General features: G+C 37.7%; 1 protein-coding gene across 5 annotated transcripts in view; it reads right to left on the bottom strand.

Moving 5' to 3' along the window:
- Positions 1 to 316: 316 nt before the first annotated feature.
- The window catches only part of LOC113046934 (zinc finger protein 385D-like), a 93,342-nt gene continuing 74,560 nt past the window's right edge, over positions 317 to 19,098 (bottom strand). For 4 of the 5 annotated variants that reach the window (XM_026208088.1, XM_026208086.1, XM_026208090.1 and 1 more), the window contains 6 exons: positions 16,844 to 17,066; positions 8,450 to 8,749; positions 7,579 to 7,766; positions 5,761 to 5,859; positions 5,150 to 5,242; positions 317 to 3,872 (listed from right to left, as the gene is read on the bottom strand). In XM_026208088.1, coding sequence (XP_026063873.1) covers positions 3,645 to 3,872; positions 5,150 to 5,242; positions 5,761 to 5,859; positions 7,579 to 7,766; positions 8,450 to 8,749; positions 16,844 to 17,066 — 1,131 coding nt within the window. In that variant the 3' untranslated portion in view covers positions 317 to 3,644. The remainder of the gene's footprint in view (positions 3,873 to 5,149; positions 5,243 to 5,760; positions 5,860 to 7,578; positions 7,767 to 8,449; positions 8,750 to 16,843; positions 17,067 to 19,098) is intronic. The other variant, XM_026208087.1, reaches the window with a different exon arrangement.

Below are 19,098 nucleotides of genomic sequence, written 5' to 3'. Positions count from 1 at the left end.
TAATGAATATAAAAGTAAAAGCAGCTTACCTGTTTGTAAACCCTGAAAATCTGCCAGTTCCCTGTTATATTATTGCTGTTCTCATCGTAAACACAGGATGGCGCACACTTGTTCAAATGGAATGAGAGCGAGCCCCAGTTTGGTAGAAGACTTTCTTTTTTTTTTTTTTTTTTGCCTAGTTTTGCTGGTTTTACATCGAACTGGGAAGTTTCGACAAGTTTGTCATTATAAAGCAAGACACCATGACAAGCTGTCAGCCTCTAGTCAATAACCAGGAGTCCCATAAGCCCCCAAAAGAACAGCCAGAGCACTCGGGTGGAAGTCTAATCGATTTATTTCTCTCTCTCTCTCTCTCTCTGCTTTATTTCGCTTTCACGCATTCATACACACCCTGTACAGAGAAAGAGCAAATGAGTCAGAAAACCAAGACGCAAAGTCCTATGAAAAAACGTTTTCCTTTGTGTCAGCTGAGAGTTCAGATCAATGTTAGATCAGTCACAGACAGAAATCTATTGAGCACAAATAACATATATAATGTCAGTCATTATTTAAATTACACAATACTGGCCAGGTCCCTTTTAAGTGATATTGAAATCTTCTCATCCTTGTTCATGCTTCACAAACATCTAGTTGGACCGGACATATTTTTCAGTTTACACGCACACATGCACATTTTCACACAAGGCTCCATGTTTTCCAACACATTCATGGGAAAAACATTTTGTGTGTGTGTGTGCTTTTTGATCATATGAGAGTTTCACTCCTGTAGGTTTTATGTGCAGTCCACTTGATTAGCCTACTGTAAAAAAAAAAAACAAGAATTCTCAAATTTTGCCAAAAATGCCATATATATATATATATATTGGCACAAGGCAAACTAGTGCAGGAAGTCAAGTCAGTTTGGGTCAAATAGTCAAATTAGCCCTGAACCAACATGGAAGAAATGGGAAATGCCATCCACTGTCTTGTCACTGCTGGCAACGGATGTTTCCATGACTCTCCTGTGACAAACAGATTCCAACAGCGTAAAATAAATGGGGAGAAATGTCATATTAAGCTTTCCAGTGTCCTCTAGATTGGCAATAGGAACACACTACATCAAGAGCGCTCACAACATTAAGAGAACAAGGGAGGAAACATGTACACTAACATAGAGAGAGAGGGAGAGAGAGAGAGAGAGAGAGAGAGAAACTACATCAGTTTTCTTAAAAAGGTTCCAGTTTCCGTCATTATTGCTTAAGGATTGAATTTCACTGCACTGAAAAAGCAACATAAAAATCCCAACAAACAACCTCAAAGATATTTTGGAATTGTTACGTTTGGACAACATGTGAAATCATCCACCTAGCAGAGACCATCACAGTATCACAACCAGCCATATCTGCTGTATGGAGCTCATGAGGATGACACAACTAGGAACGGTGCGGTTACGTCTGCTTGTGCCTCAAGAAAGCATGAAGGTATTCAGTGATGGACTGATGTTATTTCTCATTCGCTAGTTGTCCTTCCTTGGACCTTATGGAGATCAGTTTGACGTTCAGGAGTTATCAAAACACACACGCACACACATATTCCTTGTTCTAAAGTGTCCTCAGAAAAAAAAGCAGAAGTTGTCCATGTTGTGCCTCTCTTCAAGTGTCAATATGGCTGTTGTTAGTTAGCTTTGTTCAAGGCCCCAGGCTTCAGTCCCTCAAGGGCAAACCATCCTCTGAAAAGCAAGAGCCCTGAGTGGGCTTGAGACTCACCCATGACTCCAGGCTCTGAGGCCTTGTCTGGGGCTCTGAGTCTCAGCCCGTTTTTTAGCAATATTTCTTATATTCCGTTGCCTTTTTTTTCTCTCGCAAGCGCTTCGATGAACAATTTTATGTAAAAACTTCATTATCCTATCTACTTCGCATTAAATTATCTCCTTATTTCAGTATGCATGTCTCTGCAGAAATGGTGGCAGAAAGTAATAACTTCAAGTAGAGCTTGTTCTTATTATAACATTAATTACAATAACCATAAAGAATCTACATTAAACATCTGATAAAATTCTACATATTTACTCTAATTGTATATATTATAAATGTTAATGATTGACTTTTAAAAGCTGTATTTTTAAAATATTTACAAAAAGCTTTGTATGCTAGGGCACATTTAAAACAAAAAATACAGACAGATGAAAAATGGTACAACATAGACCCAACAGCAACATCTAATTCTACAGGTGTGAAGTCAGATGATCAGTCTTGGTCTTTTGTCTTGGTCTTATTAGTCCTTCAAAAACCATCAGATGACACTGATCTGGGGCAAAGCGATGTGACTTTGTTCAGGCTGACGGGAACACTTGTATACTTGTATATAACATGTATATCTGAAATTGATTACGTTGCTATTCAAACGTGATCTTAAAATACTTCTTTCAACAGTACTGTTGTATATTCAGTAACCCGCCATTATGGTCATTATGTTTTGGCAATGGCTCCTCTGTGCAAATAAATCAATGATGCTTCCAGAATTTAAAATGTTATTCTGAATAAAATTGAGAGTAATGAACTCATGAGAGGTTTTGGATCAAACACACACACACACACACACACACACACACACACACACACACACACAGGGGTTTAGATCTTAATCAAGATGGGACGCGGATAGATTTTTGACAGGCACGCTGACCTTTGTGAGGCTGTAATGAAGGAATACTGAGAACAAAATATGCGGATATGAAAGGCCACGTCAAACTGTGACTGAACCGTAATCACCTCATCTGAGGTTTTGTGTGTGTGTGTGTGTGTGTGTGTGTGTGCAATCTCAAATCATCTAATCTAAGCATCAACACTGAGAAAATTACGAGACTGATTGGGAGCGATTATGTGTGCTTTGCTACCAAATTGTCACCTTTGTATATTAGACTGGCGTGTGTTATTCTGTGATTACCCATGACAGAAAGCCTTAGCATCTGTAAACTGACAGACCAATGAGGTTTGTGTTTGTAACAAAAGCCGGTCAGATGAGGCTACTCGAAATGTTTGTGAATACACAGACCTGCGGCAACATATCAATGTGGAACGACATGAGAACAGACTAATAACAATTGAAAAAACTTACAAAAAAAAAAAAAGCATCAAGTAAAGGGATGTTTGCATTTCCTCACTAAACTAACAGCTAGCGCAGTTATACGTCTCTAAAATTGGCTTTCCTCTAATAAATTATAAAGACCTGATTAATATCTGTATAATGATAAATATCTCATAAAGCAAAGCTAAATATTCTTCTTATAGCTCTTTCAGTCCTTTATCAGTCTTGTCCTGTCATTCAAGCGTTCATCTGCATAGTGGGCTGGTGTTATCAACGAGGCCCCGCCCATATTCCCATATAAGGTCTTGCTCTCTTTCTCTATCTCTCTCACACACTCTCTCTCCCTTTGCTGCATAGTTCAAGAGTGACCCTCTCAGAGTCACAGTTTTTGAGGAGGACAGGGAACACTATGGGAGTGTGTGTTTGTGTTTATATACTTAAGTGTACACAGCTCGGAGAGAGCAGGAGCACGGACGAAGTTAGCACAGAGAACGTCAGTACTGAGAACGGAACGTAAAACTAAATTACGTGGATGTGCGGCCTTGTTGTAAGAGCGTGTTTGTCTTGTTTCGAGGTGATCAATAAGGGGAAAATATGATGGGAGTGTGTGTTGCTCTCAGAGGTCCGGGCGCTGGCCTAAAGAGGGCATGGCCGAGGATGGGCGTCTGAATGAAAGTAGTGCCCGGCGGGTGTCGCAGCGCGAGAGGATTGGCTGCGACTGTGCAGAGGGTGGGATGAGTTAAGGGGGTGGAAAGGAAGCTGGCGGTCAGATTTTTAGTCAATTGCTTCTGTAGAACCAGTTTAGTCTGAGAGAGAGAGAGAGAAAGAAAGAGAGAGACAGAATTAATCATTATATCACAAAGCTATTTTTGATGATGCATTCAAAAATGTCTATGCCACTACACTGAACATTTGGTGGTAAAGCAAATTTCACTCAGAAATGGCTAGTGGAAACTGAAATGGCATTATCTATCATTATTTTTTTTTGAATAATCTATACTTCAAAAGCTTTAGTGTAAGCTTTTTTGACTGTAAGGTCACCTGTTGTCCAAAATAATTCAAGGATCCCTCCATATAGGCTAAAATATTTTTAGTATTTCTAATATGTCTTCTGTAATTATGACTTTTTCTATTAAAAGGAAAACTCATGGATGAAACTACGAGCATGCATGCAAATAACCTAATGACCCAGCTGCTGTGATGTCTGTTCATCAAAGAAACAAAAGAAAAAAAGAGGAAATCAGTAACGTTTGTAGCTTTAAGGGCTCATCTATATTTAATTTAGAGTTCAGTGTTAGTGAAAACTTTATTCAATTTCTGTATATTTCCTGCTTGCTGAAGGGCACAGGTAGCTAAATATGACATTTACTTTGATGGGTTTATGTGAAGATTGTTTTAAGTTCACTTAAATTAGAAGTTGTTATTTTTTAAAGTCTAATAAATGCTCAAATGGATAGCTCTCAATTATACCGTTAGGCTGAATGGATATAGCCAATGGTTAAATATTAGAAAAAAAAAGAAAAATTTCCAAAAACATCATAGCATTGGTATCAGTCACCTTATATTAAAAATATACTGTCTTTATGTTGTTTCTACATTAATTTGAATATTGAATGTGAAATGATTGCAATAATAAATACTTCAATGTTAGGTAGGATTAATCGTGATCAATTTCAGATTTTTTTTTTTTAATTAGATAATTTATTCTAATCAATTAAATTGAATTAACCACTATTGATTAAGTGGATCTAGAAAAAAAAAAAACATATTCTAAAACCAAATTCTTCAATACAAATTGGTTATTAAGGGGGAAACCTAGTTTCTTGTGTTTCAGTTTTGGCATGTTAATTTGTATTTCATTTTAATAATTTATTCATTAATTTATTAACGTGGGACCACTAGTCTGGTTACACCATAGAGGATGTTTTTAAACAAGTTTTAAATTCCCCTTGTCTTTAATTTTGAAATATAAAGTCCCGCCCCAAAGTCACGTCATTGGTTGATCTAATGCTGTGATATGGTGCATAAATTATACACTACTCCTTTAAGAGACTGTTAATTGGGGTTAAGTTCAGTCACTCACCTGAGAAGACAGAGAGGACAAATTGCATTGGTTGATAACTTTCTTCATAGCAGACACTGCACTACTGGCATAACCGTTCCATCTGACACCCTGCTGGAACAGATCACAAGAGCTGCTATAATCGTGTGTGTGCAGCAGACAGAAAAATGTCTTTAATTATGCAAAATTACTCCTTGTATCATGATGAGCCTGTTTGCTTCATCCTCCCCTCAATAACTTCTCTCCACATTCCCTTTCCTCTCTGTCATGCTGAGAAGAGGTATGCTTTATTATTTTGTCCTGTCAATTATCATCAGTCCTATTGTTTAAAATTAACTCTGGGTTAATATGCAGTTGTACTATATCAGCATATAATACAATCATCTTTGATTTTTTTTAAGTACTCTGTACTGATTAGCTGAATATGACTATTGCATTTACATTTATATAACTGGCAGGTGCTTCTATCCAAAAAAGACTTGCATTGCATTAAGGGTTTACATTTCGGCATGAGTTTTCTGGGAACTGAACTCATGACTTTGACATTGCTAGCATCTTGCTATGCTACGGTTTGAGCTACAGATACACATGACTGTTAGCATGTATATCACAGTGAGTGTAACCGTGCTCACCGATGCTGCTGAGGTAGGCTGGCTCTTGGTATGAGGGTTGAACTTGGGCTTTGGGGGCTTCCCAGCCAGTCTATCCTTATGCCTTCGGCTGTTCATGTGCTAAACAAATACAGAAATAATGGTGTATTTTTAATGGTGCATTTTCAACCCTTGGTGTTTTATTAATGAGATACTCAAAATAAGAGCAGTTTTTCCTTTTTTCTAAAAATGCTTTAACTTTTTAATACTTTTCACCTCTTTCCCTGCCTTCTCTTTTTTTCCCTTCTTCATCTTGTTTACTTTACACTTCAGAGACAGCTTAAGGGAAGCATGAAATACCATTAAATGTCATGTTCCTCAGGCCTGAGTAGACGCCAGGCCAACAACACACACACACAAACTCCTCATTCATGACACAAACTAAAAAAAAAAACTGTAAAGCAGTTTAGGTAAATTGCTGCAATTACATGCAACAAGTCACATAAGAATGGTTGTGAATGATGAGAAATTCACAGTGGTCATGATTCATGAACAAAGCTTCAGTGTGTAGAAATTGAATGCTAGAAGATTTTTAGAGTAGCTCTAATGTCAGTATGACAAGTTTGCTGAGTCACATTAACAAATAACCAGCACAGACGGGGTTTCAACAACTTAACTTCAGCCAGTCAAAATGTACTGGAAACACACATCAGATCTGTTAAATTGACTTGTCTTAGACTGACTAGTGTGTTTCTGTAAAAACTCAACCCAGAAATCCAAATGTTTACTCAGTTTGAATAAATCACAGAGCAAGAGTTTATACATTTTTACATTTAATTTGTTTATGTGGGAAAGCACAACTGTACCAGGTAACAAACATGGCCTTCGAGAAAAAGTCAAGACTAATTGCCATTATCAACAGAATAAACTATATGTCTGTTAGTGGTGTAGATGATTCCCAGCAGCTGTTTTGTCAATGGGTTGTCAAGATCAATTCTGACTAGGGTTGGGAATCGTTAGAAATTTTCCGGTTCCAGTTCTGATTCCGGTTCCATTAAAATCATTTAAACAATTATCAAGAAATAGTGGTAAGTGAAAATGAACAATACTCAAACACTCAATGCTCCATACTGTTTATTACTTACTGTCAACTTAATTTAAAGGTTGGCAATGTCAAAATGCAACATATATTACAGTGTACAGATCTTCATAAGTAGGGTTGGGTATTTTTAGAAATGTTTTGGTTCGGCTTCTGGTTCCATTTAAATGAACTATTATTATGGTTTTTTTTTTACTATTTTACCTTCACTGAATGTAATGTTGCTGGAAGGTAATAAGTAATGTTGAGTAATGCTAGTCTATCAATCAGCAGGTGTTTCAAAGTTGATGTTTTTTACACTATCAATAACGTTTGGCTTTTCAAGCAGGAATAAGCTTGTTGGCCAAAAAGTCCCTTGAGGGCTGAGAAACTTGTTAATTTCCCTTAATTAATGAAATATAAACGGTTAAACTTATAAACGTATACACACTCTCCAAAAAGTCCCTATTTTACAAATAATAATGCAGTCAGGAGATGGTGTGATGCAATGAGTGATTTCTCGGTTCCCATCCCTAATTCTGACTGGATAAAATAACAAGTCTGCAATATAACTACTTGCTATAAAAACACAGTCAGTTAGGCTAGGTTAAGTAGTAGAGAACACAGGAAATGTGAGCAAGGCTGGATTAAAATTTTAGCCTAAAATAGCATATTAGGATCCAAAGATGGTCTCTGAGTGTTAATGTAACTTAAAACATTTTTCCGATATTCCAATGTGTCACATGCATGTGAACTAATTGGTAACTTCATTTTTATGTTACCTGGCTAAGTTGACTCTCAGAGTTAACATGGATCTCGCAAACTTCACAGTAGAAACTCTTGCTGGCCACACCCACACTCCCCTTAGTGGCCAATCGCTTGCTTTTACATGAGGGGCGGGACGACATTGCCTTCCCTCGTCGTCGTGGCAAAACACTCTGTCCTTCCATCATCAGTTTATGCTTGGTGCCTGTGATGTGTGAAAAAGTAAGGAATTCACATGATGAAGGTTACTTATTCATGCACACAAATAAATTCAGTGAATTTGAGGAATTATCTTCAAAACGAAAATGTGTAAAACAACTACTACATTTGGGTAAATGTTTAAAACAAAGGTGTTAAATAAGTGTGCACTAACAGTTTATACATTTTTTTTTAGATTATATTTAAAGTATTGTTTTTTATGGAGCTGATGATATTTTAATGCTGTTTGATGAAAAAGTTTGTTAGATTATTCACGTGTTTATTCATTTATGAGGTTGATTCATAAGGTCATAAACCCCAAAAAAGTTTCTTCCGCATTTATTTGTTTCGAAAATAATAATAATATAATAAATTATAAATTATTTTTGAACAAACTTTAAACAAAACCATTCTAATATGCTGCTCAAATAACTTTTCTTATTATTATCAATGTTGAAAACAGTTGTGCTTAATATTTTTGGAAACAGCAATAGGCTTATAGTTTTTCAGGATTTTTTAATGAATAGAAAGTTTAAAAGGACAGTAATTACTTGAAATATAGATTTTTTTAACATTAATTATGTATTTACCAACAATTCTGATTCATTTCTTAAAAAAAATTCTAACTTAAAGTAAGTTTTTGAATGGTAGTGTAAATAAATAACTGAATAAAGAAAGAAAGATATGCACCACTATTGTGAGCATCCATCTGAATGGTAGAGTTGACTGTGACTTTGCAGATGGGGCAATGCAGATGTTGTTTGGTCTTTTTGGGGTCTTTCTCTGCCGGTGTGTCCCCCGTGGGGTTGTCCTGCTGCGTGGCTGGCTCGCTGGGGGCACCGGTGGGCTCCAGCAGACTGTCCGGGGTCTGGAAGTGAGGGGAGGACACAGACAGGTCCGCGGGTGACACCTGTGATATAGGTGTCAGGACCACCGAACTAGAGTTAGCATCATCCACCCTCACCACAGGATCTGAGTCACAGGCAGCAGCTGAAAAGAGAGAGAGAGAGAGAGAGAGAGAGTCAGACATCACAAAACTACAAGAGTGTTTCTGAATATTTCAGTTTAAGTGTTTGAGTATATGTTAAAAGGCTAGCTACTCTCATTTTAAGCCTGTAGGATTTACAGTACAAAGCACAAGTGCATTATGTGGCCGTCAAACTACAAAGTGACAAAAAAAAAAGCACAAAAAAATAAAATTATAATGGGACATGGTCACTTCAATACATCCGAACTGTATCCTGACCTGGACCAAGATTTGAATATTTTTCAATGGGTAGCAAAATACATTTTGGTCATATGATTTCAGGTGAGGACTATGTCTTTATTTCCTTTAAAAAACCTGTCAATCTGTTCATATTTTCAAAATGAAACAGAGTACCTATCGTTGAGAAAAACAGGAATACGGAGCTCTTTCCAGATATTTTAGACCACCATGAATTGAAATATGTAACTAAAAGGCAGACACAAGCAAAGAATAACAATAGACCATCTGGGAGATATCTGTAAACTATGTTGTGTATATGTGTAGTTTAACTTATTAGCTGAAAATCGATCTAACAATCAGTAAGTGAAAGCAGAAAGCCAGCAGCAGAGCAACACTATACAGCATAAAAATCTTCCGCTCAAACATCTGAATGTCTGCTATCTGCAATTTAGCTGTGGGCTAGTATCCAAATTGGCAGAAATGCACAGAGCACAGGAAAACAAACATAAATACAGACACTTTCAGACTGACTGTTTTCAGTCATGCAACATTATTAAGGCTGTGCTTTAACAGACCACTGCACATGTGCTGAACTTCAGACCATTTATTTACAGTAAGCCTGCCTTTGAAACTCAAGTGCTGTGTCCTTGTATTTGATCTATTCTGTTAAAAAAGAAGATAAGGGCCTTAGCGGCCAGAGCAGTGAGAAATCAAAACAGGGCACACAAAACTAATAATATATATATATTTTTTACCATCTAAACAAACCTAAAACTGTCAAATAGAAATAACAATTTTCAGCCCAAACTGGATGGGTTGGAACCCATTGATGTTGGCCACAGAAGTAGTCCTCTTTACAAACTGTCTTCAAAACATAAAATTGTGAAAATGCATCAGATTTATCCATGGAATGCATTAACTGAAAATATGTAGAGACTGAATACAATGTAAAGTCATTTGAATAAAAGCATCTGCCAAATGCATAAATGTAAATAGTCAATTACACAAAGGACAACATGGACCGGCTATGAAATGCTTTCATCCTCAAAAACATGAACAAGGTAAAAGAAAATATGACCCAGGCTACATTAAACACAGGCTGAAATAAGGATAAACATGGTTTGTGCTGAACACAGAATGTTTAGTGTTGTGAATTATTGGCTGCCGATCGCACAAAATACTGAAATTCAAAAGACAACCCAAAAAAAAAAAAAAAAGTTTGTGTGTCGTTATATATATTTTTGTAAGTTTGATTTTAAGGGTATTTTTTATTTAGTTTTCAATATAATAAATAATTTAAAACTTGATGTTTAATGGTAAAAAAGTAAAAGGGTATCTTAAGCAACACCAGTCAAGAAGAACAGAACAAAATGACAATAACAAATCAATGTCTGCAGTCAGTATAGTCCTTACAGACTCTAAGGAAGTTGATGTAAGAGATAGTCATAAAATCAGCACCTCCAGAGAATTTTGAACACAGGTGCTGAGGGGGTGCTAGATCATTGACAGGGGGAGCTGGTTTCCACTGCTGAAACTTTACCCAGGAACTAGGCACTTTGGACTAGTACTCTGTGTGTTTCCACTGCAGGAACCAGGCTGATAAGTTGAGTTCACGCAGCATTGTGACTTCAACCACCATTTATTCAGATCATTTTCAAAATGTTACTGTTATTGTGTCATTAAATATAATTTTATTTCAGGCGAGAATGTAGTTGTTTAAAACTCAAATCTGTGGTTTATTTATTAAGACAGTGCCTATTTAAAAATGTTTTGCCAATTTCGGAGACGATCAGTTCCACGCGATCGGGAACTCGCGTGTTTATCTATCAGCCTCACCTCGGCTAGACCTTCTGATATGTGCCGCTGGCTCTAATGTCTCTTTAGTGGTTAAACATAAAATATAATTAGTTTTGGGTAAATCTTAACAGGTAATCTTTGGTTTGTATTCAATTGATCTATATGTTAAAATGAAAATAAAAAGAGGCAATAGATATAATATTTAGTTTCATAATGGCTGTATATATATATATATACATATCCCTGAACTAAGTACATTTCTGCGGCTATTATTATGTTTAAATGAAGACGAAAGGAGGGAGTGGTATTTCATATCCTATTTCGTTGTAATGTAAATATACAGAGAGGAAAATTGCGGTAGCCAAGACGAGTTGTCTGATGTTATCAAGTATTTGCAGAAATACCGGATTTGCATCATCGTGGACATTACTGAGGATGCAAGTCCGAAATTTGCGTACTTTGTATTGAGAAACGCGCACAAACCTACGTCACCAGACTATTTGCCTAACCTTCCCGGGACTTTAGACCGCGGTGGAAACACAGAAAGCAACAGGTCTGGGGGGAAATTATTTCTTCGGGAAAAAAGTTCCTGGTACAATTGTTCCGGGCAATTTCGGTGGAAACGCGGCATAACTTTCTTAGTTGGTCGCAAAAGCAGTTTTTTTTTTTTTTTTGCTACAACATGGGATTAATCAATGCATGCTGATTAACTTTTATCATAGTTTATAGTTATATGGAGATTTGAATTTTGTGAATGGAGTTCCTCTTTTGCTATTTTATAAGCCTGGCTTTGGATGCTTTCATTTCACGATATTGTAACGTACTAAAATAAAATATAATTGATTGTTTTGCTTAGCCTACATCCAGGCTGCGATTTGCGGGGGGTCTATGCCTCTATGGTCTATGCATCCCTGCCTCTGCTGAATTACTTTTAATTCGGGGCATAGAGAAGCAATAATGTACAGTATGTGGAAAACAATACATTTTTTTTTTTTTACCTTAAACTGCATAAACACATTTCATTACACCAAATACACAAAATAATGTTCTTTTTAGCAGCATCATATGATCCCTTTAAAGGATGGTTAATATATTATTATATTAATCAATTTAATACAATCTTTAGTTGGGGACCAGCTTACTTAGCACAAGGAAATGCATTTTTTCAAATAAAATGCTATAATGACATTATCGAAAGTTTGACAGATGCAAATCAACATTATTGCATTGCACAAGTTATGCATGCCTATGGAGTCAAATGTTTTTTTTCTTATTATTTTATTATCATCAATTATTAAATACGATAGGCTATAGCAGTGATCCTCAAATCTGGCTTGCGAGATCCAGTTTCCTGCAGAGTTTAGCTCCGACTCTAATTAAACACACCTGCCTGTGATTTTCTAATGATCCTGAAGACGTTGATTAGCAAACTCATGCGTGTTTGATTAGGGTTAGAGCTAAACTTCACAGGAAAGTGGATCTCGCGAGCCAGATTTGAGGATCACTGGGCTATAGCATGTATATAATTGATTCCAGGAAAAATCTGTGGGGGTGCTATGGGGGTGCTTTTGTCTTTGTTGGGGGTGCTGAAGCACCTGCTAGCCCCTCCAGCGGCACCCATGCTCCCCTAGTCTCAGCCTCAGATGTCACACCCACTGACCGTAGGCTAAAGGTCTGATGCATATGAGACACAAAAGTGGAAACACTTCAGGATTGTCGAAGTCGTCATCGGATTGGTTGAATTCTACAGGAAATCCCTCACAAAAGAAGAAAGCCGTTGTGTTTACAACTGTGACGATGAGCACTTATCAGGATCAACTAAACACTGGATTTTCAGAAGTATGTGAAATATTTAAAGTTTGCGGCATAAAATCTTTCAAATATGTCAGAGTTTTACACAACGCTCTTTTATTGTGGCAACATTTCCACACCTCCAAACGTGATGACTGCCTCATAAGCAGGCCTTGGCCAATGAAAGCTGCCATAGATTCCAGACCTTCAGTCTGGAGACTAATGGTGCTTGTAAATTTAGGACCTATCAGAGAGTGCTGAAGTGATTGTAAAATCCCTGAGTCCTAATGCCTTATTTTTGCTGAGTAGCACAGTATTTAAACGCATAAAAGTTTTTATTAAGCATACATGTTTATGAGGAGAGACCCATAGGACCGTTTTTGATATGTGCACAGATTTACTGAATTCCCCCATCTGGTAAATCAGATAGACTGATCCTTATGTGCCTGTGCATTTAGAATAAACCAATTCCCCTAAAAAGGGGGTCCTTAGGGGGAACAGAGGAAGAGTTTAAGGAAAAAAGAGCAGGAAATGGAAAAGGAAGGTTGTGTGTGACCAAGTGTGTGTGTGTGTGTGTGTATGTGAGGTTTGCCTTCACACCTGAAAAATGTGCGAAAGTTAATGAAATGGAGAGAATTGCCTTGGGTAACACTCAGTGCCAACCTCCCTGTGGTGTGTGTGTGTGTCTTGCAGTAGGCTTGTAAAACTGATCTTCAAAGACATGATCTGAGTCACTCTTTCCGTTTTGGACAGCTCACTCTTTGCAAAAGACATGCAATGTGAAACATGCGGGGATGGATGTGGAAGAATGACGTGACGGAGAGCGAAGAGAACAGGAGCATGATGGCTATATTTAACTCTCTCTTTGTAAAAAATAATTCAGCAAATGTAAAAACTGCTTTTGTTCATACTACACCAGCAAGCTCATGATGAAAACGATCTGTGACATCTGACAGCAAGAGCATTCAAAGTGTTTCAATAGCTGTTATAAAATGGACCCCATCCTTTAGAAATTTCCAGAACCCCCCTCCCATCATCCTCCCTTTCCATTTCAGGCATCTTATAGCTGTTAATAACAGCTGACATGCTTGTAGAGCTGTGATTGGCCCCTGCAGCTGCGAGCTTAATGACAGAACAGTGCTAATTTCATCAGGCAATCAGCTCAATTTGTGTGTCTGTGTGTGCGTGAGAGAGTCAGCATAAAAGCATTTCAAAATCCAACGAGTGATTAGCTCTAGTGTGTGTGTGAATGTGTGTGAGACGACACTGAGTTTAAGAGTGTGTTATCTGTTAAATGAGAGTGTTAACTAGTGATGGATGGGTCACTAGTCAAATGATGTTATCTGGTTTATCTACATTTTTTCACACTATGTACTGTACTGTAATATATATTTAACATTGTATAAATATAAGTGTGTATGTGTGTGTATGTATATATATGCATGTATGTACATGTTTGTATAAATATGTATGTATATATATATATATATATATATATATATATATATATATATATATATATATATATATATATATATATACATATATATTTACACATATATATATATATACATACACAGTGCCTTGCGAAAGTATTCATAGCTTTGAGGTTCATCAGACCAGAAAATCTTGTTTCTCACAGTCCGAAATTTCTTTAGGTGCTTATTTGCAAATTCCAAGTGTATTTTCATGTGTTTTCACTGAGGAGAGGATTGGGCCCAGATTGGTGGAGTGTTGCATATCTCCACATATGATCATGGAGCTCAACTAGAGTGACCATCAGCTTTCCTGGAAAGAGCGCTGTGTGAACAAAAGCCAGATCTAATTCCATGTCGAAGTGATGACGCATATGTGCAAACTGTAATGAAGCAGAGATCAGTTAGTTCCTCACTTTCCGCGCTGACTCAGAGATCGTTTGCTTGCTTCAGTGAAAGTATAACGTGCCTAATGTTTTCAACTCGTACATTACACGTCACGCGCTGATGTCACGTGTCGTTACGGGATCTTCAAGGGTTGTGTGTGAAAGCACGCACATATACCGGGTCATCACTGGCAGTGTGAAAGTGCCAAATCTAGCGACCCGGGAACAATTTCAGGAACACTTTACCTGTGTATTTGCCGGAATGGCAGTGTGAAAGGGGCTTTGGTCACTAACCAATTCCCTTCTCCATCAGTTGCTCAGTTTGGCCAAGAGGCCACCTCTAGAAAGAGTCCTGGTTATTTCGAACTTCTTCAATTAAATTTAACACATGCTTTTGTGACCCTTCAATGAAGCAGAGATTTTTCCCCAGATTGGCTTGACAAAAAACTGTTTCTGAGCTCTACAGGCAGTTCTTTTGACCTCAGGGCTTGATTTTTGCTCTGATATGCATGATCAGCTGTTAGATCTTTTATTTAAGGTGTGTGTGCCTGCCGAATCATACCCATTCAGTTGAATTTGCCACAGGTTAACTTCACTTGAAGTGTAGTAACATCTAGAAGCAATATGAATGCTTCTGAGTAAAATTTCAACTGTCCCAGATTAGGGTTTGAATACTTATGCAATGGAATAATTAAAGTTTTTTATTTTTAATAAATTTGCAAAGATGATACAATTTTTTTTTACCATTATGGTGAATGGAGTGTAGATTGATGTGTGTTTGTTTGTGTGTGTGTGTGTGTGTGTGTGTGTGTGTGTGTGTGTGTGTGTGTGTGTGCGTGGTAATTTAAAGCAGTTTTACATAAGGAAGCAACATAACAAAATGCGAAAAAAAGTGAAGGAGTTTGCAAGGCACTGTATACATACACACACACACACACACACATAATATATACATATATACAAACACACAAGTATACATAAAATATATAATCAGTTGATTCTTTACAAGTTGCACATTGGAAATAATATTTGACATTAATTGACAATAATATTTTTCTGAATCCTAAAGAGCATAAATGATCCACCAGGGGCAGAAAACATATAGTAAATTATAAAAAAAAGTAAAAAAAAAAAAAGTATTGTTAATGATGTAGAAGCTACACAACAAATGTAATACATATGAAATCATAGGGTTAACTAGCATGCTAATAGTGTCGCTCCAAATGCATCTAATGCAGTGTCAAGTTAAGAGTAGTCCAACTATAAAGAAACGGGCAGTTTTTCAACACAACAATGTATATACACCATAAAAACTGCTCAGTTAGGGGTCAGGTGAACCCAAATATCATCCTTATAGGACCAATTAGACATTTTCCGGAAGCCACCAGCAAGTATATTTTTGTCAAATAGCTGGTGTGAAGAATGTGTTGGCATGTGCATGAGAGCTAATCCAAACACAAAAGCTTTGAGACAAAATTTCAAGAGCTAATCTTCTCATTCTCCATCTCTATAGTTCTTTCAAACTCTCTCTCGCTCTCTTTGTTCTCTCTTTTCTAATCTCTCTTTTTCTTTGCTTCTGATTGTACGCTCCCTCTCACCGTTGTGTCACCATGAATGGGGCCGAATATTAAAATGTGATTTGATGAGCTTGGTGTTCTTGCTCTCTATCTTTTTGCCCTATCCTTCCACTTTCATTTGTGCTCTCTGTCTCTCTCTCTCTCTCTCTCCGTCCATCTCTCATTCTCTCTTTCGCCTGTTTTTATTTTTTGTCGTACTCAAGGTCTTATAGGAAAAGTTTCTGACCCATATTCGGGTTGCCTTTAAAATCATATTCTATAGAGTTTGGGCAGAGGAGAAGATAGAAAGAGTTTAAAAGGGATGAAAAGGTCGAGATTATTGGAGAGGGATGGGTCAAAGCTCTCTGTGTCACAGAACTTCCCCGTAACAAGACGAAAGCCAAGTCCTTCAGTCAGAAATGAAATGTCCTTAATATACAGGACAGATCAGAAGAGCAAGACTGGAGGATATTCACAGCAGTGAAGCAACTACGGACAACCTAAATGCAAAGATTCTTCTAAAAAGCAAATTAAAATAAAATGACAAAAGTAAAAAAGACATAATCATAACAAAAAGTTGTCTTTATTTTCTCCAGACATTCTTCAGGCAGTCACAAACTAACACTTGTATTTCTGGCCCAGATTTTCACTTTTTGTGTTTAATGTGATCAAGTTGTTTTTAAAGAGTAATGTTGCCGTGTGCTCACAGTCATAATACAATATTTGAAGCTGAATATTCTCGACACACTCTGAGAGATGTCAGACTACAGAAGTTAAATATGTTGCAGATGCTCTTTGTTTTTTAATCGCATCAGGGCATGTTTCATGCAGTAACAAAAACGCCCACTCTCGCGGCTACTGAGTTCACTTACTTTCCTCCATGGCGGTGTCATCCAGCAGGGCAGGAAGTGGATCTGGAGCGCTGGTTTTCACTCTGTTCGTGTCTCTCTCCCTTGCCCTCTCTCGGTCCTTCTCTCTGTCCCGGTTGTGATGTGCGTTGTCGAGTTGTGGTCTCTGCTGTTTGTTCTTCTGAGCCTCTAATGCCTTCAGCTTACGGGCATGTTTATGGCCTTTATAATGAGCTTCAGCCTGATTCTAGAGAAAGACGCAAAGAGTGAAAGGAATACGTTTACAGAAACATCCAGACATTCACACCAGTCATGAGATTTCATGTGAAGTTTAGCAAGATCCTGTTTCCATTACATTTCAATGTATTTGTATATTTAATGAAGTACCCAGCATAAATGAGAGCTTAAAAACATCCCGGGATTGAACCTCACAAAGTTGGAGAGAAGTCCAGGCTGTGCAGAACTGCTATCGAGGCCAAAACAAATAAGACATTTTTGATTTTTGTCAAACTTCAACTGTTATTTGGTCATAAAATTGTTACAAGCATTGCAATTTCAAGTTATTTCATAATTTTGGGCTCTTTACAATTATTCTTAAATCTGGAAAATATATAATAATAAGTATGTGGGTAATACTTTACATGACAACAGATATGCATATGCACAGAAACGTGCATATATGTTTCAGTGACTACGCACAAACCCACACACACCCCCCCCCCCCCCCCCACACACACACACACACACAGAGTGAGTATGGACAGTCTGCATTAAGGTGATAAGAATAAATGTCCAGCATAAGGCCCAAATTACAACTGCATATGTCAACTGAAACATTTTATATTTCATTGTTGATAAATGTAGTGTGTGAGTGTGAGAGATCGTGATAGGCATTGTGATATATTCAAAGATAATAAACATAATATAACACCTCTTCAAGCCAAAAACAGAAATGTTTCTAGACTCCAGCAATCATCTGGAGCCATAATCCAGATTTCTGTACGGTCATAATTCAGCATGTGCAAGCGAACATGAGCTGTAGACATGCTGAGCTGTGAATCCCTTATTGCATACCGAAGTCATTTTAAAAACTGAAATTTATTTGAAAATGACACTAACACTGATTAAAAAGCATAGAAATAGCATTTTAAAATGCAAATGGAATGACAGTTGGTTAAAGTTTTTCAACTTGCAAATCAAAGCTAACATCCAGTCCATCAAGCGAATCTCGGGCTAATATCAGCGCAGAAATAAGTCTGTGGGCCCAGAGGGAGTAATCAACCCGCTCAAATCCTCTTAAGTATTTAGCAGATGACCCTCATCTGGGGACAGAGTTGACAACACTGCCTGCTCTGAACAGATGAGGAGGAAGGATGTTCACACACACTCCTGCTCACACACACACACACACACAACTATGTGTGCATATACATACATACACCGATCAAGCATAACATTATGACCACCTTCCTAATATTGTGTTGGTCCCCTCTTCGCTGCCGAAACAGCCCCGAGCCGTCGAGACAGGGACTCCACTAGACCCCTGAAGCTGTGCTGTGGTATCTGGCACCAAGTCCTGTAAGTGGTGAGTGGGGCCTCCATGGTTCAGAGTTGTTTGTTCAGCACATCCAACAGATGCTTGATTAGATTGAGATCTGGGCAATCTGGAGCTCAAGTCAACACTTCAAACTTGTTGGTGTGCTCCTCAAACCATTCCTGGACCATTTTTCCTTTGTGGCAGGATGCATTATCCCACAGCCACCAGGGAATACTGTTTCCATGAAAGAGGGCACATGGTCTGCAACAATGCTTAGGTTGGTGGTGGTCAACGTAACATCCACATGGATGTCAGGACCCAAAGTTTGTCCAGCAGAACATTGCACCAAAGCATCACACTGCCTCACAGACCAGGAACACCCCAGAAGATCTGCAGTTCTGGAGACGCTCTGACCCAGTCGTCTAGCCATGGCCCTTGTCAAACATGCTCAAATCCTTACGCTTGGCCATTTTTCTTGACCAAATGAAATTCACTTGCTGCCTAATATATGCCACCACTAACAGGTGCCATGATGAAGAGATATTCACTTCACCTGTCAGTGGTCATAATGTCATGCCTGATCAGTGTATACATATACTCTATATACACGAGCATTAAAAGTGTCACAAGACTCATGTGACACTGAAGTCTGGAGTAATCATGCTGACAATTCACCTTTGTGTCACAGGAACGAAAGGAATTTTACATAAAAACAATACAAAACAGTTTTCTGGAATTGCAT

Source organism: Carassius auratus, chromosome 28 (genome assembly GCF_003368295.1).
Source record: "Carassius auratus strain Wakin chromosome 28, ASM336829v1, whole genome shotgun sequence".
NCBI classification, from domain to species: domain Eukaryota; kingdom Metazoa; phylum Chordata; class Actinopteri; order Cypriniformes; family Cyprinidae; genus Carassius; species Carassius auratus.
The sequence above is the reverse complement of the archived record's forward strand: the minus strand, read 5'-3'. Positions and strand labels throughout refer to the sequence as shown.